This window comes from Triturus cristatus, chromosome 1_2, assembly GCF_964204655.1.
Source record: "Triturus cristatus chromosome 1_2, aTriCri1.1, whole genome shotgun sequence".
Classification (NCBI taxonomy): Eukaryota; Metazoa; Chordata; class Amphibia; order Caudata; family Salamandridae; genus Triturus; species Triturus cristatus.
The window spans coordinates 1,050,035,675-1,050,062,875 of record NC_140580.1 but is presented as its reverse complement, the minus strand read 5'-3'; the positions used below and the strand labels follow the sequence as shown (position 1 = coordinate 1,050,062,875).

Below are 27,201 nucleotides of genomic sequence, written 5' to 3'. Positions count from 1 at the left end.
TGATATCTTCCTTTTCGGCGTCCTCTGTGCCTTCGGCGTCGACATTTTCGGTGTCAGCGGTGGGAACCAAGGTGATACGAAATCCCTTGAGCCCTTCGTCGAACTCCTTTTTGGAGGAGTGCCGCCATTTCTGCCCGAGGCATTTTTTCTTTCTTTCGACCTTGAGGGCTCTCTCGGCGTTGGTGACCAGAAATTTCCTCTTCTCTGAAGTGGTGGACTCTGTTTGAGGGCAGCGTAGCTCCCTTCACGCCTTCTTGCTTGACCCTCAGCTTTGGCACCTTATGTAATCTCCCCATGGAGTCCTTCGGCAAGGTTCCGTGGGCTTCTTTGGATTAAGGCTGACCTTCGATCACCTTTTCTTTCGGCAGAGGCTGCCTTAGGCTGTGCCTTTTTATTGTGGCCCTTCGGTTCCAACGGTTGTGAGTGTCTTACCTTGTCCGTCTTTTTCTCAGAGTCTTTCGCCATCCTTTTCTGGGTGTGCTTTTACTCTGCGTCTCCTTCGAGAATTTCGACATCCAATCCTTTGTGCGTCGACTCTGCTGGGACCCCTTGGTACTCATCATCGCTGTAGAGACCCAAGTCCTTCAAGGAAGGTTTCTTCTGTCTTTGGGACACTATTGCGTAGTGGCCCTTTCTTTGCTTTTGGTGTGCCCTGAGAGTCTTCGACAGGAACACTGCGCCGTCCTAGCAATCCTGGTGTTTGTGATCTTTGGGTAGACAGAGGTTGACACATCATGCGGATTGTGTTGGGCAAATTTGTGGTGGCACTTGGGGCAGAACTTAAAGGGGGTATTTTCCATGGCCCCTACCAGGCCATTTGCCGAAGTATGCGTAGTCGTGTGGTGGAGGTGTTCAGTATCGAAGACGTCGTCTCCGGAGGTCAGTTGTGTAGTCGATGTCCTATGTTACTTTTTCTTTAAATCTAAAGTTTTTACAGAGATTTTCAGCTATTCTTTGGAGCGTCCCCTCAACGACAGAAAAAAGAATCTATTGATGGCTACTATGCACAACCACCTCCGGAGCGCCGTCTGACATCACACAGGAGACGGACCTAGCACCAAATGATCGCAATGACGCCCAAAACAGAAACAGACCACACAAAAAAGAGGAAAACAGACCATACCGGACCCAACCACTAGATGGCAGAATAATGCACAGCATGTGAATCCAGACAAGGATTCACGCTGCAAAACAAAGCTTTCTGGTGTTTCACCACTGAGAGTTTTGACTTGCGCTCGTGGATAAACTTAGGGTTCCTCTAGGTGTAGTGAGTATGTTTTTGCTGAAATAGTTGGACTTTTTCTGTAATTTGGAGACATAGGAGAAGGCATGAAAGATACCGGAGAAAGGTGCAACAGAGATTGTTAGAGATTAGTAGATGCTGCCTGGTTGTCAAGCTTGGAGCATTATCCCAGGCCATTCAAGGCTACAATGGGATTATGATATTCCTGCCATGTTAGTAACCGTCCAGTGCACATTTAACTGTTACTATTAATTTGTCAGGCCTAAGTATTTTAGACAATGACACAATAGGTGGAGTCCCAACCTAAACCTCACTCTGATCCCTTTCTATGTGCAAGTGTGGAGCAGTGTTTTCAAGGAGTACCCAATGCATAGAGAAGTACGACACTGGAGCAAAGTGGTATCATTTGAGATGCGGCACAGCGAAGCAAACGGAGGCTTCCTTCCAAGACATGATGAAGTCAACACTAGGGTAGTAGTGTCATGAATGACACTTCCGACAGTATTGGAATTGCTACCTTTGCAGTAATTAGAAATAGCCACAACAGAATCCAGTGTTAAATTGAAATCGGCACCCTGTCACCCCCACCCAACCCAACCCAACCCTCCCCCCACCCAACCCAACCCTCCCCCCAATGTTAACATTATGGAGTTGCCAACAGCGAATAAGGTTAGAAAAAACTCTGAAGAATCAGTGTTAAGAGCACATGTGCTTAAAAGTGTGATTGGACAGCTTTGTATTATCCCTCATATGGATCTCAATATGGGTCTGAGTGAACATATCTAAGTTTAAAGCAAACTCTTGTGAATTAAAAGTGCTGCCCCTTAAGCATATGAGCTAGAAGAAGGAAACCCGTTTGAATGTCCCCACTGTCCTCTAAAATTAGGAGTTTGGTGGGGTCAGCCAGCCACATGTCAAACCAGCCTTTGAGAGGCTTCCATCAACCTCTCCCACTTCAGACAGCAGATGAAGCAGCCAGGCAGGGCTTCAGGAAGTCACCATTCAGCTCCACTGCCACACCTGCTGCAGTTCAGTGCAGTGTCCCAGCCTTCCGCATGTCTATGCACTGGCCGAAGCACTAATCAGAAACAATCTGGGCACCAGGCAAGTCACACAGGCAGAAAGGGAAGAATGTAGTTGAACATCCACAGCAGCTGCACTTCCCTTTGTCCTGTCTTCTAATGGAGCAGATCTATAAGGCTTTCCGATGGATATTAGGTGTCTGTGGACTGTAACGCCTAGTATAGGTAGCCATCTTGATCGGTTTTTAGCCAAGCCCCCTCCAATCTGTTAGCAATTTGATTCACGTAGTTCTAATTTATTTCACTTGTTATAGCACACTTGCCGAAGCATATAAACAGGAGCACAAAATATAGTTCTGATGAAATACAAAAGTATCTACACACAAAAAGGTGTCTTGAGGTCACAACTTTGTATCAAACTTCAGTCTATTATACCATGTACCAAAAGCACATTTACTTTGTAAAAACTGCCCTCACCCACAACGTATTGTGACATGCTTCATCATAGGGCGAAATCTATGCCTGAACGCAGATCAACGCTTGAGGCGGAGCAATGGGGTGGAGGAAACAATACAAACAGGAGAAAAGGAAAAAGGATCCAAAAAAGGTGCAGATAGTGAGTCTTAAAACTAACTAGGGCATATCCTAATAACAATTTTATTCCTGGATTCCCTTGTCCGGGTTAAAAAAGGTAATCCATACCTCTAAATGATGGTGAAATGAGTGTATTACGCACTCTCCACCCCTCCGTTCTGCATAGGGGTCGCCAGGTTTCTGCTGGAATCCCTGTCTCCACCGGCATTCAGGACTTGCACAGCTCCAGGAGGGACCAAATAGGTGGCGGCGCATCACCCTTGATGACTGTGACTACAGGGGGCCGCCCTCTACACTCGTGCCATTTCTAGCGATTGATTCAATAAACTCAATCTCAAATGAGAGTAAGTGTACTGGACTACACCACATAACAGGTGGAGTAACCTTGAGTATATTGAGATACTATTAGTAGTAAGGGAATTTAGCATAGGGATCCGATAGTCCTGATGAATGCCGGTAGAGACACAGATTCCGGCAGAAACATGTCGACCACTATGTAGAACCGAGGAGTGGAGAGTGCATAATACATTTACTTCACCACCTTTCGGAGGTATGGATTACCTTTTTCAACACGGACAAGAGAATCCAGGAATAAAACTGTTAGTAGGATATCCCTTAGTTAGTTCTAAGATTCACTATCTGCACCTTTTTTGGATCCTTTTTCCTTTTCTCTGTGTTTGTATTGTTTCCCCCACCCCATTGCTCCACCTCAAGCGTCAATCTGCGCTGAGGCGTAGAAGCAGCCCTATGATGAAGCATGCCTCAATACGTTGTGGGCGAGCGCAGTTTTTACAAAGTAAATGTGCTTTTGCTACACTGTATAATAGACTGAAATTTGATAAAAGTTGCGACCCCAAGACACCTTTCTTCTTTTTGTGTGTAGATACTTACTTCAAGGAGGGTGAAGTAAGGTGTTATCCTTCTCCCACTTATCTAATGTATAGAAATACAAAAGTACTCATTTAATGGCAGAAGGCTTGTCATGGATATGGGAAACAGTTGGCTCTACACTGAAGTTAAGTTTTGCAGGGTGAGTGAGAAGAAAAGAATCCTAAGGAATGTGGAAAAAGGAGGGGTTTGTGGAAAGAGGGATATGGGACAATGTACACCGAAGGCCAGAAAGGCAAGTAACCAGAAAAACGGAGACAGAAAAGATGGAAGCAAGCGGCAATGGAAGATACATTGGACAGCAGTATTCTAGATAGTTTGAAAGTAGAACATGTATAGGAGGGTGGATTAATAAACAGGAGGCAGTAATAACCAAGCCAAACAGCATCATCTGTAGGGCATTGTCACAAGTGAGGAGAAAGACAATAACTTCAAATATACACTTCAGGGCCCATTTCAGGGTTGTACTAGTTCTCATTAAAAATATATTTAAAGTTTCATGTTAGACCAAGAGTACCCGACTATGTACAGTCCACCATACAGACTAAAGAAACAGGGGAGAAGCTAATTTTAGTGTACAGATCGGTGTGACTCGAAACCTACAAAGATAGCAATGAAAGAACAGTTTCATAAATATCCAAAGATGAAATAGCTAGATAAAAGCAACCAGAAGTAAAGATTATTCTACTGAAAAAAAAGCAAGTGAAAAGCATGGATGGCAAAAGTCAAGACATCGCAGACAAAAATACACATAATGTGAACATAAGAATGCATAATTCTTTTAATATATGCAGGTTGAAGAAATACACTTTGAGATTATTACTTACTTTTAATAATCCAAGGGCAACATTGAAAATGACACTGATTCCCTATGAGAAAAGACAACTATTAGCATTGATTAAATTAATTATTTTAACTAGCTTGATCAACAGAGTGATAAATCGAAAATTATAACATTTTTCAATTGTAAAAGAAGTAGCATCTACGTGGAGTCGGATTATAGCAAGCATTTCATAACAGCTCAACAACCACAAAGATACTGCATACATTGCACTCATTACATGTCTCAAAACTAATTTAATTTACAAAACCATAGGTCAGAGCAAATTCTTTCAAGTTGCAAAGTAAAAAGAAAACATTGTCAAACCACACAGTATTACATTGAGGTAACACACACAAGTTGCAGTCTCAGTGACCCAAGGTGCAAAATCTGTTGCCCCACCTCCATTCTGCATGCATGGGAAGTTCTCCTGAACCATAAGGAACCTGGATAATTTTGTACAGGTGTAGACAAAAGCATAGAGAGAGTACAGTATACATGGTTGCCCATCTTTGACCAGATACCCACTAATACACCTACTTGGAATCAATGTTACCTTGCTTATTAAACTTGAAAATAGGGAAGATTCATAGGTCATGTAGACACTAAGTTTACAAGAGACATGGCAAATAACTTGAACATACTCTTACATCTGCAGCACTTATCTGCTAAAAACATGACTAGAGTCCATTCTTAGAAAAACACATCTAGATTTGCTATTAGCATCAGTTGAAAGATCTGTATATATCTGTTCTAAACTTTCTATTTCCATTTATATGCCAGCTTTGTCAAGCAGAAATGTACAGAGATCCCATAATATGATACACAAGAACTTAAGAGGTGAATGAAAACCAAATCAGCCATTTGGGTGAGATCACAAAATGTCCAGAAATTAACTATTTGTTTGTCCTCCAAAGCACTAAGGGTCAGATGTACCAAGCATTGTAATGGTCGCAAATGCTCCAATTCGGTGTTTACGACCGTGAAAATGCTTTTGATTTACTAATCTCAGTTTGCAAAGTATTTCTGACTTCTAATATGGACTTCCAAATGGATACAGATTCGGTATCTGGAAGGGGTGTGTTTTAGGTGCCCCTTGAAAATACCAAATTGGTATCTAATTTCTCAATGTTTGCAATTGAAATATGGTCGGTCGCTAAACATTGATATTTTACCGACATCTTAAAGGAGACGGTAACACATTCACATTTGTGAATGTAATGAAAACAAAAAAAAAGAAAGAAATTAAGAGGGGGGTAAATGGACCAGACACCACTGCTGCCTCTACATTTGGGGCAAAACGTTTTTTTTTTTTAAAGCAGTTCTGTTTCCTTTCAGGAAAACAGTCTGCATACCAAAAAAATAATAGTTTGCTATATTAAAAAGAAAATCACAGACATGGTGGTATGGTGACCCGAGCGGCCACCATCCCTGTGATGGACCCTATGGAAGTGATTCGGTATTTGCAATCTACCTCATTAGTATGGATGACATAGGCCAGATTTTGGCCCACTATGACTCGGAATTTTAAGAACCTAGCTATTAGTCTATAGATCAGTTATTAAATTATTTATTGGTTGCAAAAATACAGATCGCAAATTGGGACCAGTAAATAGTATATATAGTCCAAGATTCTTCAGTAGCAATGCCTGATGTTTTGGGATTTTTAGCACTTTTTGTGGGATACACGGTGGCCCATAGGTAGACATAATTGAATTTTAAGGCAACAGTATAGTGTTTCAATTTATGTATTTTTGAATCATTTCTTTAACATTTTTTTAAAAAAGTAGGTTTCCCACAGGTGTTTTTTTTGCCTGTCCTCAGTTTTCGTTTATTTAGAGAGCTGTGTTCTGATTTCCTAATTCAATGATTTTTGCACTTTGAACAGTTTCTCAACAATTAGTCGAATGTCTTAAACATGATTAGAGACAATATGATTAAAGGAAAAGCTAAAATAACTAACAATAGACCTTTCTTCCCCACATACTCAACACAAAGCAACAAAATCAAATACGCCATTGTGAAATCTTGACCATTACTACAAAACGAAAGACTACAATGGAATCTACCATTAAAAAACATTAGATGCAGAAATAAAGAAAACACAAATGAAATTGATAATAGGATAAAAGCAGATGTATTTCCTTGTCATTACTGGAGTCACTGCAATGCAGTCGCAACAGGAAACAAAATCACACATCCTGTCCGGCCACAAATGCACATGCTATAACATTAAGTGCATTTACTTAATGAAATGTCATGCTGTCAAGTTGTATTTAGATAAGATATTACACCAGAATACAACAAGACTTCATGAGCACAAAAGTAGAATCAGAAAGTAATCTGAAAAACCGTCTGTTGCTACTACATTTTCAAATACTAAAACAAAACAGAACAGAAAATGGAAGGAGACAAGTGGCTATTGCAGGGGGAAATCCTGTGGGTGAAAGGAATTCACTAGCCAATTTGTACACCATTTTAATTCATAGTAATGGCTTACCTTAGGCAATGTATTTTGGTTAGTTTTTATCTTCATTTTTCTTACACTGAAATACCTACATAATGCTTGCTATAATGTAATCCTGTAACAGCAATGAAGTAAATTGCTCTTATCCTCATTCAAAATGACTGCTCCTCTGGCTCTTTTTCTCGCCACCACATTACAAATCAAGAATTGTAGCATACTTTAATACACATGCTACAGGTCACAATCAACAGGGCCGGATACAAAATGCTACATAGGGATCACAGTCCCAATGTACTGGACTCACTGTGGAGAATAGGCCATAAAGTGCACCGTATCCAGGACAGCTCCAATGAAAGGGAGCAGATCCAATGAAAGGGAGCCTCTGTGAAAGAGTAAGGCGCGACTCTGGCACACTGATCGTGAAGCCAAGCAATGTCAAGAGGTTTGCAGTCATCTGGAGGTGGTCTACGACTGACTGTGGCAAGTCCACCTTCAAAAGCCAGTTGATGAAGTAGGAGAAAACTGGAATCCTCAGCATGCGAAGGTATGTAGCAACAGCCAAAACCTATATGAACTCCAGAGGAGCATTGGTAAGGCCAAAGATGCGCACAACAAATTGAAAATGCTCCTGCTCCACCATTAACAGAAAGTACCATCTGTGGGACAACAGGACAGGTATATGAAAGTAAGCATCCTGCAGGGTCAGAGCTTTCATCCAGTCACCTGGATCCAGGGCAGACAGAACCTGGGCCAGGGTGAACATTTTGAATTTGTTCATCTGCAAGAAGGCATAGAGAGAGCAGAAATCTAAAATGGGATGAAGGTTTCTGTCCTTCGGCATTAAGAAATAGTGGAAGTAACAGCCAGTTGCTGTTTGAGGCTGCAACCCTTTCTGAACCACAAAACCTTCTGGTGTAGGGTGCTGCATCAGAGTTGCGGATCACCAATCTGTGGGATCGGACAACTTGCCTGTTCACTGGCAGAGAGGAACAGGGCTTAGCCCAGGTGCTCATAAGGATGATAGTCAGGGCTTCAATTAAATGGAAGTAAGGGTTTTGATGAAGCTTGTCCCAGTTGCTTAACTTCCATTAATATGTTAGCTTTGACTTCCATAGTTGGCAGTTTTAAGTCCCATGCCTCCACTGAACATCTCTTTAGAATGCAAAAGAAGGCACTTTATTTCATTAGTGGCCCAGAGGGAGAACACAATCCACTGTCTAGGGAAGTATTCAACCCAAAGGCCTGCTTAAAGTCCATATGCAAATTGTCCTCATCATAATGTTAGGGAAAATAATCTCCCTAATCTCCATTGTCATCTCCAAAGACTGGCTGGCTCTGATCAGAGTCCAAACAAGAAAGCTATTGGACCGCTGGCGTGCAGCTCAGAGGCATAGTTCTGTCTGAATGTCATTGGACCGAGGCAAAGGTATGGTTTTGTCTGAATCTTATTGGCTAGAGGCTAGTGGGTGTATGTATGACATCAGGATGAGACCTCGTTGGGGCCAAAGTGAATTTGGCTCGGAGACTGATACCACTACAGGAGACTGGTTTTCCTCCAGCACCAGTGGTGCAGGTGCCAGCTTCAAAGGTCTAGCATGGATTTCAGTGCCGGATTTGAAGTCGGCTCCGGCATCCGAGTGAAATCTGGAGGAACAGACTGCGCAGAGAAAAACCCACCAGAGGTAACCAGACTGGAGACATCATTAGGGCCAGAAGGCATGCCAAGATTGCCAAAAATTCAGAACAAGTATTCAAAAAAGGCCTCAATCTTGAGGTGCATTGCGATAAGCTGCAGGACCGGCTCCTCTGCAGATGACTGGGAGTGAAACTGCGAGGCACACGGACATCCTTGCAACTTCCCAGGCTGAGAGTGGCAGAACTATCTCGAACCCTGCTTGTTTCTGCCGTCCTGTGTCCCATTTTTCGGGTTTTTTATGCCAATATCTGGCCCCTTTATAGTTCCAGACAGGAGTGAGTAGGGACCACCAGGTCTCTTCATTAACCACCTGCTTAAGACCCAGTGGTGCTGTGTGTTTTCTAATTCTTACCCTCATTTCTATTATGGGGCTTTCGGTAATTGAGCCAATAAATAGGCAATTTTTTGTAAATATTAAAAAGTTACACCTTTCTCTCCATTACCGATCATCCACCATTTTTAATGAACACGAAACAAATTTGAGCGGGATGTCTCCTTTTCTGAAACATACGTTTAGTCAACCTCCCAGAACACACCAGAAGCGGACAAATTTCGGAGACAATCTTGGAAGTTTAACGGTCCAGCCACCGCTAACACGAAGCAGTGAACGAGAGCCAGTCTGACATTAAATCAGGATGGGCTCGGCACTCACATTCACCTACGGAGCCACAGGCAGGCACAATGCACTGGGTGAGGGTGCAGCTTTGATGGAGTACGGCATAGCCCATGGGGTCATGTTTAAGCAGTAATTACGTTTTTTTTATAAATATGCCGAGTACTTTCATGATGTGGATATATGGTGCAGTACATAACGACGTACCTGAAATTAAGTATACTGCTGGTCATAATCACACAAGGAGTGCTTTAACAATGATGACTCCATAGAGTGTGTGTTTTCTGTTATATGTTGTGTATTGTCTTGTTCGTATTACTTGAAAAGGGCAGTACGACAAATGTTACAATTCTAGAAGAATATATCACGCTATTTCCACATCTTTACACTACTTAACCACTTTGGTAAATTAATCCCTCTTTGTGAATTCTTATCTTTCCAGATTGTATCGAAGCATCATACCAATTAGGTATTGTATGACACACAGCATTTATACCTTGATATGCACTGAGGAATACACCAGGCATCACTTAGGAGTGGTACTAGGGATCTATTTAATCTGGTCCTGACGAAAAACTATAGGGGTAAGGCGGGAGTTAAACACAGATCACTCTGTGCACCTCCCCCCAACCCCCCCCCCCCCCCAAAAAAAAACTGTTTTAACAATACCAGCCACAGGATTCAATAAAGTTTAAGTTCCAAATGGCCAGGAATTTTCTGGAATTTTTTCACTATCTCCCTGACCCTTCTACTCCTACCCTAACATTATAGCCCACACCTTCCAGAAAGGTGCTCCCACGTCTCCGTCGGTCGTAGCATGCCCCGTCCCGCAGTAGGGCAGGAAGAACCCGATGATGAAGCATGCAACCAAGGGACCTTTTGGTGGATGGGGTTATTGTAAGAAAATTTATCTTTTCCCTTAGGAATCACCAACACATCTGGAAGGATATATTTTTTAATATTTAGCATTACTTTTTCTAGTGGACGTCTTTTAGTTGTTTGTAGGATACAGGAGGCTGGGTCCACTACTTACCTCTCTCTCCCCCTTTGATTAACCTCATGCACTCCAACAGCAAACCAAGGTAACCATACTCCAGGACCTCAGGAGCCATATCACTAGAGGGAGCTACTGGTGGTCTGGGTGCCCGGTCTGGCAGTGGTATAGTCTGAGAAGCTCCAGTCTGTTGGGGAGCATCTCGTGAGGGACAATGGACTTCTTGATCAGGGTTGAGAACCATGGTTGTCTGATCCACATTGCAGTCACGGGGATGAGGGTGATGGATGTTTGCCACAGCTTCCTGACCACATACGGAATGAGTGGGAGAGGAGGAAAATCATAGGCACAGATCCTTCACCAGTTCATCCACAGAGCACTGCCCATGGACTGGGGATGTGGAAACCTGGCAGCAAAATTTCAGGATTTTGCATTTTCTGCCATGGTGAACTGGTCTATGTTTGTGTGCCCCACCTGCAAAATAAGGGAGTCAGACTTGTGTGTGTATCTGGGTTACTCTATCATAGGGTGTAGACTTTAAATCCTTCGCACTACTCATTTTTTAGAGCCATCAACTGATTGTCACATTTATTAAGAATCCATCTTTGAGACCAAAGAGAAAACCACCAAAAACGTAGGGCCTACCCTGGAATAGGCTGTTTATTTATAACCAACCAATCACAAATATTCAAAATAAGCCTTTTTACTGTATCCCAATAGGCAACTATTGCCTGTTAGAGTACCTCATGTTTCTTATCAACATCTTCAGTATCCCTCATGGCACTCCCAAGAAATATAGGGCTCAGATTCTACTTCAAACACGAACATATAACAAAGTATACCTAACAGACAATGGAAATTCCCTGCTAATAAGAAAATTGAAGACTAGGTAAAGAAAACTGGATTGAAATCCCACAGGCTCCATCACAAGTCCTATGCACATATCCACCCAATGACTTCCTTTTTAACATACCCACCTCATTCATCTCACATACTAAACATTTCAGCTACAACTTGACCAGCTACAGAAACTGGAATGTTAACCTAGAATGCATCAACCAACTCTGGGAACTAAAGAGGGCAGAGTTGTGCTCCGTACTTCAAACACAACCCCAGTCTTCAGAATCAAAACATTCACCCTGGTTGACACCAATGCACAACAGCCTGAATTGGCAAATGAACAACTGCACATACCACACCAGTACAGAACAGTGCCAACACGATAAGGCAGAATAAAAAATAAAAAAATAAAAATCACATTAACCTGGACCATAAAAGAGAATTCAAAATGTTGTGCTGGGTCAGTTATGTGTAGATGCTGAAGAGTGACATTGACATCTATTCTTGGCTTAAGTTTTTTTGGAATGAATCTGTGAAGACGCTTTGAAGGACAAGTAAGCTTGTTGGACAAGTTACTTACCTTCAGTACCGCCTTATCTGGTAGAGACAGCCTAGCGGCAGATTCCTTACATTAGAATACTCCCCAGGCGCCAGACTAGATCCAAAAAACTGAACCTCTGTGCGTCCGCTGTGCGACTGTAGCGACATTGCCCATCGGATGTGACATCTACTTCGGCTTCAGTTGTTTTAAAAAAATATATAATTCTTTTTATTAACATACATCGTTATAACATACACAGTGCAGAGGAAGGAACAAGGTACATTACAATCTACGAGATCAATAACAAACAATCATCTGCAGCAAAACGCCATGTGGATTCAGGGATTCAGTATGGGAAGAGGGGGGGGGGGGGGGGGTCATCTTGGTCAAAATGAAGCGGAGGGTTGCGAATATGTCCTCTATAGGAGTTCCAAAGGTCCCAGATCTTGGACCACTTTTTAGGGCAACCACAGGATGTGTAGACTGTTTTTTTCCCTAAACATACCAGTCTAGGTCTTCTTTCCAGGCGTTTTCGGCTTCAATTGTTGACCGGCGTTGCGCTCCTAAGTTGTGGTGCTCGCCCAAGCACCACACTGCTCCAGACAAACATGCCATAGCTAGCCAAAAAACAGCCAAAGGAACCGCTTCTCCAGATCCGCCTTGTAGCGCTGGAAAAGAAGAAACTGACGTCTGTGCATTCGGAAAGGGCTTATATGGGCTCAGTGAACATCCCATCCGGTGGACGTAGTCGCATTATGCCCTCAACCACAGCGCAGAGGTTCTGCTGGAAAGTCTTCCAGATCCAAGGAGAATTCTAAGGTAAGGAATCTGCGACTAGATGTCTCTATCAGATTTTCTACGTTAGGGTGGTCTTGATACAATGATGTTGTGTGGGGGACTGCGATGAGGAAGAGGAGATGGTTGGTCTAGCTCAGGGTTATGAGCGACATGAAAGAGTGATGGAAAGGCTGTAATGAAATCTAGGGTGTTGTACATGAGTAAGCTTAGTGATGTTTGCTTGATGTCCAGGGAGTCCAGGAGTGTGACAAGGAAGTCTTCATTTCTTGGTACTAAAAATCTAAGGAAGGCAAGGCCTCCAAAGAATGTAGATTGAAAATGTTGAATAGGTCTGAGATTTCCTCAGTGATGTCTTCGGTGACACCAGTGGCTTGTAGATCATGTTCGCAGCAGTTGACAGCTTTGGACCTGCCTCCCGAAGTCTGTGATAGTTATCTTGGCAGCCAGGCGTCCTTCCACTAAGACGGTATACTCCTGTAGATGGAACAAATTTGTGGCATAGTGCGTAGCAAAGGCTGTGGATCCCCTTTCTGAAGTTCTCTTGTTCCTTCTTTCTTTGGCCCAGCAGGGCTCTGCTCTGGGCACTCTTTAGGGCTACCTCTCAGGCATTTCAGCCTTTCTTAGGTTTCCTGATCAGCCTTCTATTTTCAAGTCCACAGTTGTAAATCGCTTTCTTAAGGGCATTACTCATCTTTTTCTTCCTGTTGCCTTCGTAATGCCTCAGTGGGAGTTGAACTTGGTTCTTACTTACCTTATGTGAGCTCCTTTCGAGCCGCTTCATAACTGTCCTCTCAGAGTTCTTACTTTTAAAACTGCCTTTCTGATTGCCATCACTTCTGCTCGCAGGGTGAGCGAGCTCTGGGCTCTTTCTTCAAAACCTCCTTTTCTGGCTGTTCATTCGGACAAGGTAGTCCTCAGAACCAAACCTTCCTTTCTTCCTAAGGTGCTTACTTCTTTCCACATTGGTCAAACCATAATTTTGCCCACCTTCTTTCCACCTCCGCATCCTTCTAAGGAGGAAGAGAAGCTCCACCGTCTGGATCCAAAACGTGCGCTTTCCTTTTATTTGGATCGCACCAAGCAATTCTAGGTGGATGACCAGCTCTTTGTTGGCTACGTGGGCGCCAAAAAAGGTTGGGCCGTACACAAACCATCTCTAGGTGTGTCGTTTTGTGCATCAAAGCTTGCTACTCTTTGGCAAAGAAGGAAACTCCAGTTGAACTGTGTGCCCATTCCACCAGGGCGACGGCAGCAACCATCGTTTTGGTATGGGATGTTCCCCACAATGATATCGGTCAGGCAGCTACGTGGGCATCCCAGCACACGTTCACAAAACACTACTGCAATGGACAGCCAAGTCCAGAGAGATGGCTTCTTTAGCTGTTGTGTTCTCCTGGACTTTCTGGTGTGAACTTGGTTCGCAGACCCACCTCTGGGGTTGGTATTGCTGGGGTACCTATTCTAAGGTAAGGGATCTATAACTAATTGTCTCTTTCAGATGAACAAGAGACTTACCTTTGGTAACGATATATCTGTAAGAGACAGATTAGTTATAGATTCCTTACCCCCCCACCCATCCTCCCCGTTCTGTGAACTGACTTCTAGGGTCAGGGAATCCCTTTCAAGGCCCTAGTTTTGTGAACCAGTGGTCAGTGTCTTGCATGGGGCTGCGCTTCTGGAGTAGAATGTTGTGTAAAAAAACTGACGTAAGAGCGCGAGGGTGTCGTCTAAGTAGCTACCCTGCGTCATCCTGACAACCACGAAGCCAATAACGAACGCGGAGTGAACCAACGCCACCTTTCGACGCGCAGGGGTACTGCTGACAAAAAAGTCTCCGGATACAGTCTGACACCTGAGGGTAATTCTAAGGTAAGAAATCTATAACCAATTGTCTCTTTCAGATGCAACTTTATAGTTTGGTGTGATTCAAAGCTGTTTTTGTTAAAAAAATGTTTTTTCAAAAGTTGAAATTCACTGAAAAAAAACAAACGGTAAAGTAACGTTATAGTTTGGTGGATATGTCAGTGACAACATTAACATTGAGAAGAGAAAGAAAAAAAAATAATAAATTACCAGTTATAGTTAGCAGAGCTAACTATAACTTACATCCTCGTCATGCACTGCTTATGACCTCACATATTACATCACTCGACATGTTTTATGACATCACTGATGACATCATCCAATGGGTTTGCTAGTTTGTTTCATAGTTTACATAGTGGTGGGATATCTACCATAATTCTTTCCTACCCAAATTTGGATAGCCTGTGTCAAGCTACCAGGTGCGTTTATAAAATGGATGCGATTCTAATGCATCATAGGTGTGTAGAGGTATTGAACACTTTATAAATCTTTGTATTGAAGAGTAACTGCGCGCAGATGACAGTTGACAACTTGTGTCTAGTATGTTCCACATAGATTTTTTGGCTCTGCAGAAAAAGTTTCCAACAGGGCAAACATTCTACCTAGTAGAAACTCAGCACTGTAAGCAGCCTTGAGTTATTAGTCCAAATCATCTCCGCATTGAAGACTTTCTGCATCAGGTACTAACTTATGTATGTGTGCTTCTTTTGCTTCGGAAGATGGGCTATGCGTAACGTTTTCACCACAATAGAAAGGCTGCAGGTAGTATGATCTTTAGTACCTTCAGACCTTGGTTATTTTAAGTGAATAGTGCCTTTTTTGAAAAATGTTTCATAGAATGTACCCTTTTCTTAGCAGATTTTTTAATAATACTCTGTGGTGTATTTGTCACGAGGGTTTCACTGTCTGCAAACACAGTGGTACAGAGTAAACTCTCTCCATTGTCCGTAGTGCAAACACTTTTCACAGTACCCACTTTTCTACTCATATCCACTTTATTTCCCACTGAAGTTAGGTAACGGTGTAGGGTTATATACAGATGAAAGCTGTCCGTAGTAGGGCTTTAATTTTGCAACAGACTGCTTTCTCTGAACTGTTCTATACATATTGAACATCATGTGCAATGAGGGTTTCCCATACACCTGTGGTTGATTGTTATTGCGAACTAGGCTACCCTTGAAGTGTATGGTATAGGTTCACTGTTGCACGTAATACATGTTTGCTAGCCCAAAGGGAGCTGTATTTGTGATGGTTTTAATGATGCTTCATATTATTCTGAGCTATTATGTCCTTACTTTCAGGCCTCTAATGCCATACAAGTCTATAAATTAATGTGTACAAAAGCTTGGATGTGGTTGTCGGTGACGTCATCAATTATGTCATTTGAGATGCTATCAGTGATGTCATAAATTATGTCACAGAACATGCCATGGGTGATGTGATCTGTGAGGTCACAAGCAGTGCATTGTGGAGGTGCCAGTTATAGCTAGCTCTACTAACTATAACTGGTGAATTTGCGTCTGTTTTTGAGTTCAAAACATTAATGTTCTCATTGATATATTCACCTACCTATAACGTTACTTTATCCTTTGGTTTTTTTCAGTGAATTTCTAATTCTTTTTTAAATGTAAAGTACTATTTTATTACTATCTGCGCAGTATGGGGTTGTACTCAGGGACTGGCTAGCGGCCAACCCCTCAGCAAGCCCCCCACAGGCAGCCAACTCCACACTGTGCATGGCCTTTGCCCGTGCACAGCTGGGGGTTGGCAACAGGGCCTGGCCTGAAGCCAGAACCTGTGGCCAACCCACCAGGAGTCAGCACTGTTGCGTACTATTAAAATGGAAGGGGTGGCGCCAAATGGGCGGAGCTTGTAGGTGATTTGGCACCTATGCATACCAAGCAGCAATTAAAAGGGAGAACCGTGGACTCTGCCTTCAGACTAAGACAAGAAAGAACCCACTTGTCCTGGACAGTATCAACTGAAGAGACTGCGCTCCAATAAATCAACTATACAGTCAACTCTGCCAAGGATTTCAGATCATTTTTCAACATGCAATTGTAGATAAAACCCGCTGTACATCAGCCAGAAAAATGACGGAACACCGCTGCATACTACTATTGTGGAAGGGGTGATGCCAAACAGGCGGTGTAAATATTTTTCCCTTTGTTAAAGGGGAAAAGTGCCTTGAGGACGGCCTCCCCAAGCCCTTAAAAGGCCCTGGAGACCCCATCCCGCAAGGCCATTTACTTAATTTTTTTAAGTGGGGGGGCCCCCTGTTGCCTATTCTGGGCCCGGGGAATCTATCCCCTGGGGCCTACTTTTAATATGGGAGGGTGCTCCACTCACACTACATAAAACAATCTGACTTCTCTGATGCAATTTGTTTTGATATCACTCAAAGAAGCATTTCAAAGAAACCTAGAAGGACAATACTTTTAAAGATCAACACATAAACATAATTAAATACAGTCATTGATCAATGACAGAACAGTGCAAATTTGAAAATCATTTCCTTGTGTCTTGCCGCCAGCCAACAGTCAATGCTTCCCACGCTACACTCCGGCAGGGTTGTTTTTATTTCTTCGTTACCCCTACCTTTGGGGTCATAAATTATTCTCTAGCTAGGCTCTTCTGCTGTGGACTATGCGGTCCCGTAGACCACTGCCACATATCAATTCAAAAAGGTATTGATACAGAGAAAGATTCTCAATTAATCTTTCTCTTCAGTCCCCTATTTAGATTAAATGCCAGTTACTACCCCCCCCCCCTTTTTTTTTTCTTCCAAAAAAAATACTATGTTCTAATTTGAAACACTGAAAGGTCACTCCAGCAAGGCATTTAGCGTTTTACAGCCTACTTACCAACCGGTGACATTACAGTCCTTCAATGCATCTCACTTCTGACGCCATTCTGTTGGGTAATAAATCTTCTAACCCTCCTCAGAGCGACGCAAAGCAAACAGACTCCAGCAGCCCCAAAACACAAGAAATGTATTTGCACCTTCTTTTATTGGCATGCCAAGGCAGAAGGCAGACGCAGTGTCACGTCTTGGAACAAGCTTCTTCTGCCCCCCACATAGATATTCAGGGGAGCATATATAGGGTAATAAGTGTTGTCATCAGTAAAATCCTTAGATGTGGACAAGGCAAATACGGTTGTACATATACAAATAGAATTGTAATGACATAGAGCAAAATAAGGGCACAAGGGAACAGAAAGTAAGTTTAAGCTAAACCTGCAAGAATTGGAGGCTTTTGACAGCTGTTAACCCAGTTTGTGTCAGAGAGGGCAATAAAAGGTCCTTGGGTCAGGCTGAAATAGATTTGTAAAGTATGTGTGATTTTAGGAGCACAGAGCAAGTAGTTTGGTCAGAGACCGACATAGTTAGGTCAGTGGGTCTGAGATAGTGTGGTAGAGAATTTGAGATGGATTCACTTACTTGGCTGATGCAAACATGTAGATATATATTTTTCCTCACAGCTCTGTTACCCACCCAAGGCACCTACCATACACTCGTTGGGGGCCATTCTGACGAGCCTAAGGGCCCCTACCCGCATGCAGCGAAAACTGGCATTGCCACCGCCCGGAGGGAGCAGCTATTTATGGAGCTCCCTGTGTGCTGGAGCTATATCTTGATCTATTTCACAACCCCAGATTAGCTTGGGTAGTGATACAGAACTCAAGTCTGCTTCCAGCTGCGAGAGCAAGCTCCTGCCTGCTGGAAGCATACTTTCCTACCCGCTGGAAGCATACTTTGTGTTTGCTTCCATTTGGCAGGTGTTTTAAAAATGCTCCCGCCAGGCGACAGCAAGCACAAGTTCCCCTGTACACGGCAGTGTGGACGGGAAAACTGCTGTGTCCCAGGGGAGGGCTCCCCGGGAAACAACATGCGAGCCAGCCCCAGAGGATGGGGTCCTTGGGCCATTAACGGCTCAGGGAGGGGGTGGCACCCAGCCCCCTTCCTTTTAAAAAGTTAGGCAGCCCTGGGAAATGGGGTCCCCGGGGTCTTTAAAGAATTGTGGGGGGAGCCTCCCTCCTTTTTTGGCATTTCAGCCCCAGGGGTGGATTCCCCTGGGCCTAAAATGGCTCGATGAGGGGGGGCAACTGCCCCCTTCCCTTCATTAAACAACGTGGGCCCGAAATGCCCTTATGTTTTTTCCAATCTCTGGAGATCGCAGCAAAAATTGCAGATTTAAAACATTTGGACTCCTTGTGGGTCCCCCTCCCATGGGGACTAGGGAGGAAGGGTATCCCTACCCTCCCCCTTTTATATTTTATGTTTTACTTCAGGACAGGAGACTAAGCCCCAATTCCTTTAAAGGCTTCTCAGGTTGCTGGCAGCCAATTAGAGAGCTCAAAAACTACTAAACAGATTTACACCAAATCATTAAAAGCAAAAACTGTGGACCAAGATCCAACTTCCTGCCAGAGTTGGTGTAATTCGTTCTGCAGTTTTTGCTGTAGCCCTGCCTAAAGAAGTCAATGGAAAATGCATGGGGATTATGCATTTTGGGAACCCTCTTTTTTCTCAGATCACCCGAAACTTTCCATGAACAAACTATACAAAAAAGAGCACTTTTTTGGAAACTTTCATGGAGATTGCCAAAAGGTGCCAAAGTTATTAGCATCACCAAAAACACATTTCCTATGGAAATGCTGACCTAACTAATATATATGTATATATATATATATATATATATATACATACACACACAATATATACATATGCACATACATATACACACACACACACACACACATTGTTTTCCCTTCACTGAAAAAAACAATTTTTTATTTTTTTATTTATTTACCTTGAAAAATTAGGTTGACACAGCTATTTGCCCACAACCCGGAGGCCGGCAGCTTGTTTCTGGCGTCAGCATTACTATCAGTACACAGCTTGCATGCCTACAACCCAGAGGGCCGGCAGCGATGCAACAGAACAGCAGTGCAACTTCCGCTATGTCCATTCATCATCTCATTACAGCTGATGACGTATGTTCGTACTTAGTAAACCTAAACAAAACAACTACCGTCCCCTCTCCCCTACCCTCTCTGCCTTACCCTAATTATCTATGATATCACTCAGCATGTTGTGCGGTCTACTTGGTTGTCGTGATCCGACAGGCCCCCATATTCCCCAAAATGCCTCTGATCTTATAGAGGTTCTCCCCTTACATCTCCCGAAGTGTAATACACACCGCAGGGATTGATCTATGACCCCATTTTATGATGATACCGCCAGTGCCTCTCTTCTTATCCCCTTTGTAGGTCTGAGCCCCCGCCTCCAGCCAGGCCACAAATGGATTTCAAATATCCGCCGGCCTAGATCTGCTGGGCATTAACTCCCAATAGTGCGACAGCTGGTCTTTACAATAGACCACAGTATTTACCCAAGCCGCTATTGTAGGGGCCTGTTGTTTTTTCCAGTGGATTGCCACCTGCCTCTTTGCCAGCAGCAACAGCATGGCCGTAAGCTTTCGAGAGTTCTTTGGGACCTCAAATACAAAACCCAGAAGCGCAGTCAGTGGAGTGGCCGGTATCCAATGTTTCGTGATTTGTCGAATATGCCCAAACACTTCCTCCCAGTACCTCCCTATCGGACTGCAGTCCCATGCCAAGTGTGAGAATGTGGCGCCAGGAGCCCCACACCTCCAACAGTTCGTGTCCGGATGTATGCCCATGCGGTGCAGCTGGGAGGGCATGCGATATAATCTATGCAAAAAGTTAAAGTGGATTAGCCGCAATCTATAATTGGGTGACAGATGTTCTAGCTGTGAGCAGCAGTATTGCCACTGTTTATCCGTGATGTCAATACCGGAGTCTTTCTCCCACTCCGCCCTGGCCATGCCTACCATTATCGGCGATTATTTTTGCGTTATACTGTATATACGTGTAATAATTTGCGAGGAGACTGATTAGCCAACACATTCTCAAGCGCAGGAAGTGCAGGCGGTGCTTGCGGGAAGAAAACTTATCTAGCGCGGCAGGGGGCTCTAAGCTGATAATACAAGAGTGTATCTGATGCCGTGGGTGCCTGAGCATTGCACATCTGTTGTAACGTAAGGAATGTATTGTCTGGATAAAGATCTTCACCCTTCACCAATGCATGTGCCGTGGCTCGAAGCGTAACTGCTTTGTCTATTAGTGGAGTTAGTAGCGGGTTTCCCCCTAGCGGCATAGATGGCGCATATAATTCCACAAGTTTGGCCCTCTTGGCTATCCCTCTCCATGCCCACCTCAGTGCTTCTACTGTGTCAATTTCAAAATGAGGCCTTTTATAAGGCTGGTATACCGCAGTTTTCAGCGGAATGGGAGCTACTCTATAAATTTCTATCGCTACATGGGGTTGGAAGGGCGTGGGGTGCTGCCAAAAATGCAAATATTGCGCCTGAGCACTATAAGCATAAAGTTCGAAATCGGGGGCCTCCAGACCCCCCTGGGCAAAGGGTAGTGTCAACAGCTTCCAGGAAGCTCTCGGCAGCTTACCCGCCCATACCAGGTCAAGAAAAAAAGACAAATGTTAAAGTAATATTATAGTTAGGTGAAATGTTCAGTAACAATGTAACGTTTTAAACTCTAAAAACCACAGAAATTCACCTGTTACACTTAACTCAAGCAACTATAACTCGTGTCCTAGGATAACTATAACTCGTGCCCCGCCATGCACAGTTTTCTCATCAATAATTTGATTGCAAATGTTGCAATAGAAGTGTAATGTTGTCACAGAAAATGTCACGAGTGATATAATATGTGCGGTGATTAGCAGTGAAGGAGAGGGTGGACTTTTTTTGTTGTTTTTATACCGTGGATTTGGGGATCCATGGCAAAATTGAATAAAATGCATTCAAAAAAATACAAAATAAAACATTTTTGGCCCTAGAGGGACGCCTCCACCAGGCCTAAGGGGTCAGGGTATCTGTACCTTGCCCCTGATGTCTTTTTTTGTGTGTTTTCCTTGGGACTCTGGACTAAGTCCGAGGATGGCTGCCACCACTTCCTGGTTGAGGTGGTGGCAGCCTGTCAGATCTGCAGAGGCTCCGCATCCGTAGATATACAATTTATTTGAGCATTAATTGGACAAAAAGTACTGAACGGATTTACACCTCATCACAAAAAGTTCTCTTTCTGGACCAAGATCTAGCTTTCTGCCAAATTAGGTGTAAATGTGTTCAGTAGCTTGGGCTGTAGCTGTGTCTTAAAGTTTTATGGAAAAATGAACTGGGAAAACGCATTTGGGACCCCCCGTTTTTTCAGTTTTCCCATATATGAAAACACAATACTAACTTGCCACTGGGATGGAGATATATATATATATTCACTGAAAAAAACAAAGGTTACAGGGACATTATAGTTAGGCTCAGATTTCACTCGTACAAAACCACAGAAATTCAGCAACTATACCTTACGCCCCCGGAATGCACTGGTTATGACCTCACATATTACATGACTCATGACATGGTCAGTGATATCACTGATGCCATCTCAAATGACATCACTGATGACTTCATCCAGTGAGTACGTGTTTTCTAAGAGTTTGAGTGGTAAACAAATATACTAAGCTACTACGAAAGTGTAATTAGTATACTAGGTGTACTACTAATGAGTGATACTACTTCTAACATATATTATGTGAGTGACAGTGTGGCTGTGTGTATCCGTGTGTGAGTGGGTGGGTGTGTCAGCGACTGTATGGATGAGTGAGTGAGGGGGCATCTGAATGGCTGTGTGAGTGACTGGTAGATTAAGTGGCTTTATGGGTGAATGAAGAGCTGTTATGAGTGGGTGTCTGGTTGTGAGTTGGTTTTTGAGTGGCTGTATTAGTGAGTGGATGTGTGTGGTAGTATGGATGTGTGAATGGGTATGCAAGTGGTTGTGTGGGTGTGTGAATGAGTGTGCAAGTGGCTGTATGAGCGAGTGGCTGTGCTGAGAGGCTGTGTGAGTGGGTGTGTAAGAGGCTGTATAGGTGAATCAGTGGGTGTGTAGTAGCTGTATGGGGGAGTGTGTGGCTGTGTGAGTGGCTATATGGGTGAGTGACTAGTTGTAGGAGTAGCTGTACGGGCGAGTGATTGGTGTGTGAGTAGCTGTATGAGTGGGTGGGTGTGTGAGTGGCTTTATGGATGAGTGAGTGGTTGTGTGAGTACTTGTATGGGTCTGTGAAAGGGTATGTGAGGTGGTGGGTGGGTGGGTGTATGAGTGGTCCTGTGGATAGTCTCATCAGTGATGTCATTTGAGATGTCATCAGTGATGTCACTGACCATGTCATGAGTGAAGGGATATGTGAGGTCTTAAGAAGTGAACTGCGGGGGCATAAGTTATAGTTAGCTCAGGAAACTATAACTGCTGAATTTCTAGGGTTATGTACGAGTGACATATGAGCCTAAATATAACGTCCCTGCAACTCTTGGTTTTTTCAGTGATTTTCTAAGGTTTTTAAAAACTATTTCCTAACTGTAACCTGTGGGAGTGTAAGTGTCTGGATAAGTCGGTAGGTGTGCGAGTGGCTGTATAGGTCTGTGAGTGGGTGTGTTACTGGTTTTGTGGGCGAGTGAGTGACTGTATGGGTGTGTGATTGAATGACTGGGCCAGAACAGAATCTCACTTGCTCTCTTTATCCAACAAGAGTCCACAGCTTTGCACACAATGTCTACCCAACTGGAGTACTTTCTACTGGTAATTAGTGAGTGCTAACTTGTTTAGTAAATGTCTAGTGCATATTCTACACTATAGCTGCATAATGGACCAGGAGGGAAATGTCTCCAGTGTGCCTTTAATTTCAGTAATATGATTGTTCCTCAAGAGTCTTCTTCCAGAAATCTGTGATAACATGATTCCTCCTATATAGGAGACAACAAGACTACAAAGAGGTGAATCGCCACCAAACAAGGGTACTTCCTTTTAACTATATGAAGTAAGTGCTTCTTAGTTTGTTAGAGATGTCCTCATATTCATCTGCATAGAGAACGTATCACCAAAATCTACAGAAAATGCGCTCGGTGGTGGGGGAGAGGGGGGGGGCAGGGGGGGGGGGCAGGGGGGGCAGGGGGGGTGGGAGGGGTCGTCTTTTGGCAAGTTGTCTCACTGCTACGGCCCTTATAGTTTTTGCCACCAATTTTTGATGAGGAACTCCCTATCATTACAATTAATAACAAGCATTAAAAATGCAATAGGTCTTGCCTTCAATTAAGTTAAAGCCATTTGCTTTGCTATACAATACCATTAGCAAAGCAAATCACTAACTTAATTAAAGGCGAGACCATTTGCATTTTCAATGCTTGTTACTGCTGCTGTCAGGACTTGAATCGGGAGGGCACAGGAAAGGCTCAAGCCCCACAGGCACTCCCAGGCCCGGGATGCTGCTCATGTGTTGTTTTTCCGTGTCTAATGGTGGTGGTGTGAGCACCGGCATGTAAACAGCTATCAGAAGGAGGGCTTTGGAAGGGTGTTAGTCCCCGTCCTCAGCCTCCACCAGAACATAGTGAGAGGCCTTTAGGAGCGAGGATCAATGCATGCCGCCTCCCCACCCATTCAGTGCGAGGCACGGCTGTCACCACCACAGAGTGAGATCTCACCATTAGGGCAACAGACAGGCGCTGTGGGAAATGGCTGCCAACGGCCCTGCACCCTAGCAGTAGGGAGTTGCTCTCGCAGGCATACAAGGGTAGGCCTGAGTTGTGGGAAATGGCTGCCCACGACCCTGCACCCTAGCAGTAGGGAGTTGCTCTCGCAGGCATACAAGGGCAGGCCTGCGCTGTGGGAAACGGCTGTCGCAGCCCTGCACACCAGGAGCAAGACCCCACTGCCCTGCACACTAGGAGTGCGGCGTGGCTCTCACAGGCATACAACAGCAGGACTGTGCTGTGGCCACTGCCCTGCCAACCGTAGCGAACCACTGCACTCACTTACTGAGATGGAGCTATGCTTTGGCGTATGCAGCTCTGCATACCAAGGGTTGATCCATGCTTTCATATTCACAGTGGTGCCCTGATCTGAATAGCTGTTCACTGACTTCCCACGCCCCCCAGCACACGGCCGCATGCCCGTATTTGTGTAAAGAGATCTCCCACTGCCTGCACACCAGAGTGTGCGCATACAGCGACAGGACTGACCTGTGCCGCCCTGCACACCACCATACGCGAGGCCACCACCACGGCCCTCACAGCCATGCCACGACAACACTTCACTCGGTGCAACACATGCCCACACACTTCACCGTGACTAGCCCCTCTGAGATGACAGCTACACCACCCTATAAACACTGAGGAAGGTGCCGCTCTTACTGGCACACGTGTGCAGACACAGCTGGGATTTTATGACTGCAGCACTCCACTGTGACCCCGACGCAGCACTGGTCTCACCAACGGACGTAAGAGTCACGCCCACAACCTCAGACACACACACTGCCAGGCACACATTGGGGCATGCACTTTGGCTACCAGTGCAGCTCATTAATTGTCACCGGCTACCTCACTGCCATGCAGTCTGCGGAGACATGGCTGTCGCAAGACAACGGCCAGAAATCAAACCCATGCAACCGCTTTCAAGTGCACGCCATAGATTGGCTGCCGCATTTTGCCGCCTAGCCCCAGTGCTCTGTTCACAGTGGGTGCACTACTCTCACTGTCATTGTCCGATACTGCGGCCTGGGTCGAATGCCTGGTGAAGTACCCTGCATGCCCCCTCGGAGAGAGGAGGCTATTGGCTAATGCTCCGTCCATCACCCCCCCCTTTTGTACCGCTTTGTTCGCCATAGGTTGGCAGGGTATGCTCAGACGTGAGTCCCTTGCTCACTTTGCCACTGGATTCAAGCAAGCCTGGCTGAAGACGGCTGAAATGCCAGAAACCGGTCCTAGGAAGCTTGTTTCCGGTCCAGGGAAGGCATGGCTTGACAGTTCGGGCTGGACTGTTCACATGAGGCCCAGGGTCAGACTGATTTGCATATGGCCATGTCTGAACTGGGGTGGCAGAGTGGGCTAAAGAACGGTGATGGATTAATCCCAGATCTGTTGACTGGGTGCGAGTGTTTGATTGGTTCTGATGCTCCGTCCATCACCACCCCCTTTTGTACCGCTTTGTTCGCCATAAGTTGGCAGGGTATGCTCAGACGTTGAGTCCCTTGCTCACTTTGCCACTGGATTCAAGCACGCCTGGCTGAAGACGGCTGAAATGCCAGAAACCGGTGCTAGGAAGCTTGTTTCCGGTCCAGGAAAGGCATGGCTTGGCAGTTCGGGCTGGACTGTTCCCATGAGGCACAGGGTCAGACTGATTTGCAAATGGCCATGTCTGAACTGGGGTGGCAGAGTGGGCGAAACAACGGTGATGGATTGGTTCTGATGCTCCGTCCATCACCACCTCCTTTTGTACCGCTATTGGCAGTGCCACCACTGGCAGAGAGTAAAAGACATATCCGGGTGTCTGGGCCTGGCCCACAGCCTTGCACACCAGGTGGGAGGGGCCTAGCAGCACCGTGATAGACAGAAGCCCAAAAGTCCTGAATGCAGTTCAGTGGTTGCTAGCTAGGCCCTGAAGAACCTGGAAGAGACACCAACATATGGCAGGCCCGCCCAGAGTTCAGTTCCTCCCCCTGCTGCCTTACACATACTGGGAGGCAAATATATACCTGATTGGCCGGACTCGGGACGCTTCGCGAGGGTGAGAGGAGAGCGCGCGGCGTCAGTAAACGGATTGAAGGGGAGGGGGCTGGGCAGGGCACGCGCGTGCAGATGTACAAAGATGGCGGTTGTTTCCCTTCACAAAGGTAAACATGCACGCGTACGGACAAAAATAAAGTAACCAAATATGGCGTTGGGCTGTCCACTTGCGCGTTCATTTTTTGGGCATACGCGTTTATGTTTACCTTTGTGAATAGCGTGAGCAGCCATTTTTGTACATCTCCACGCGCGTGTATTCAGCTTTGGCTGAATCGATCGCAAAAGGTCCTCTCCATGGCGAGCTGCTCTCGCCAGGCGAGACCTAAAAACATTTTCATGTGACATCTTTGAAAAACTAAAAAAAAAAAAAAGGATTTAAGCTATCAAGTGTTTTATATACTACATCTATAAATTGGAAAAAGTAGAAATCATTTGATTTAACATAAATACTACACTGAAATGTTGGATAATGGCTACAAATAGATTAGAAGTGAAGAAAAAAAAGCTTTATAGAAGAGTAGGAGAGATGAAAACATTTTTAGATTCAATAATGCACTAACCTCACAAAGAAGCAAATCAATGATGTGGAAGACCATGTAGAGCGGAAACTTTGCAGTAAACAAAGTAAGAAACCACTGGGAGGCATACATGTGTGCTTCGAGGCTGATTTCCAAGAAATGGTTATACAGATCAGGGATGTACTCCTGAAATATATAAAAGCAATGATTGCAATGAAAAACATTCCATCTTACATTTCATTAGGTGAAAACAACAAAAGATTTTCACAAAAATAATGAAGGTTATATTATACTGATGAAACAAAACCGACATTTTTACCCTCATATTCAATATCTAACAATTTTTGCTTTCGAGGAAATCAAGCAGTATAATTTTTGAATCTTTAAAAGCACAGATATGGGACTAGAAGGTATTAAAACCAATGACAGGGCAACACATCGTTTGACTCATCGAACGAGTTACTTACCTTCAGTAACGATGTATCTGGTAGAGACAGTCTAGCCGCAGATTCCTTAATTTAGATTATCCCCAGGCGTCAGACTGGATCCGGAAAATTATCTGCAGCAGCGCCTTTGCGCGCCGGGGGCGGCTCCGCCCGGACGTCGTCCACGGACGTGATGTCAGCGGAGTCATATATGCCCCTCCTGGC

General features: G+C 44.5%; 1 protein-coding gene across 2 annotated transcripts in view; it reads right to left on the bottom strand.

Annotated features, from left to right (window-relative positions):
* The window catches only part of RABGAP1 (RAB GTPase activating protein 1), a 1,076,978-nt gene that overhangs the window by 331,009 nt on the left and 718,768 nt on the right, over positions 1 to 27,201 (bottom strand). For both annotated transcript variants that reach the window (XM_085612417.1, XM_085612408.1), the window contains exons 18-19: positions 26,594 to 26,737; positions 4,575 to 4,616 (exon numbers count right to left, since the gene is read on the bottom strand). In XM_085612417.1, the coding sequence (XP_085468543.1) occupies positions 4,575 to 4,616; positions 26,594 to 26,737 (186 nt within the window). The remainder of the gene's footprint in view (positions 1 to 4,574; positions 4,617 to 26,593; positions 26,738 to 27,201) is intronic.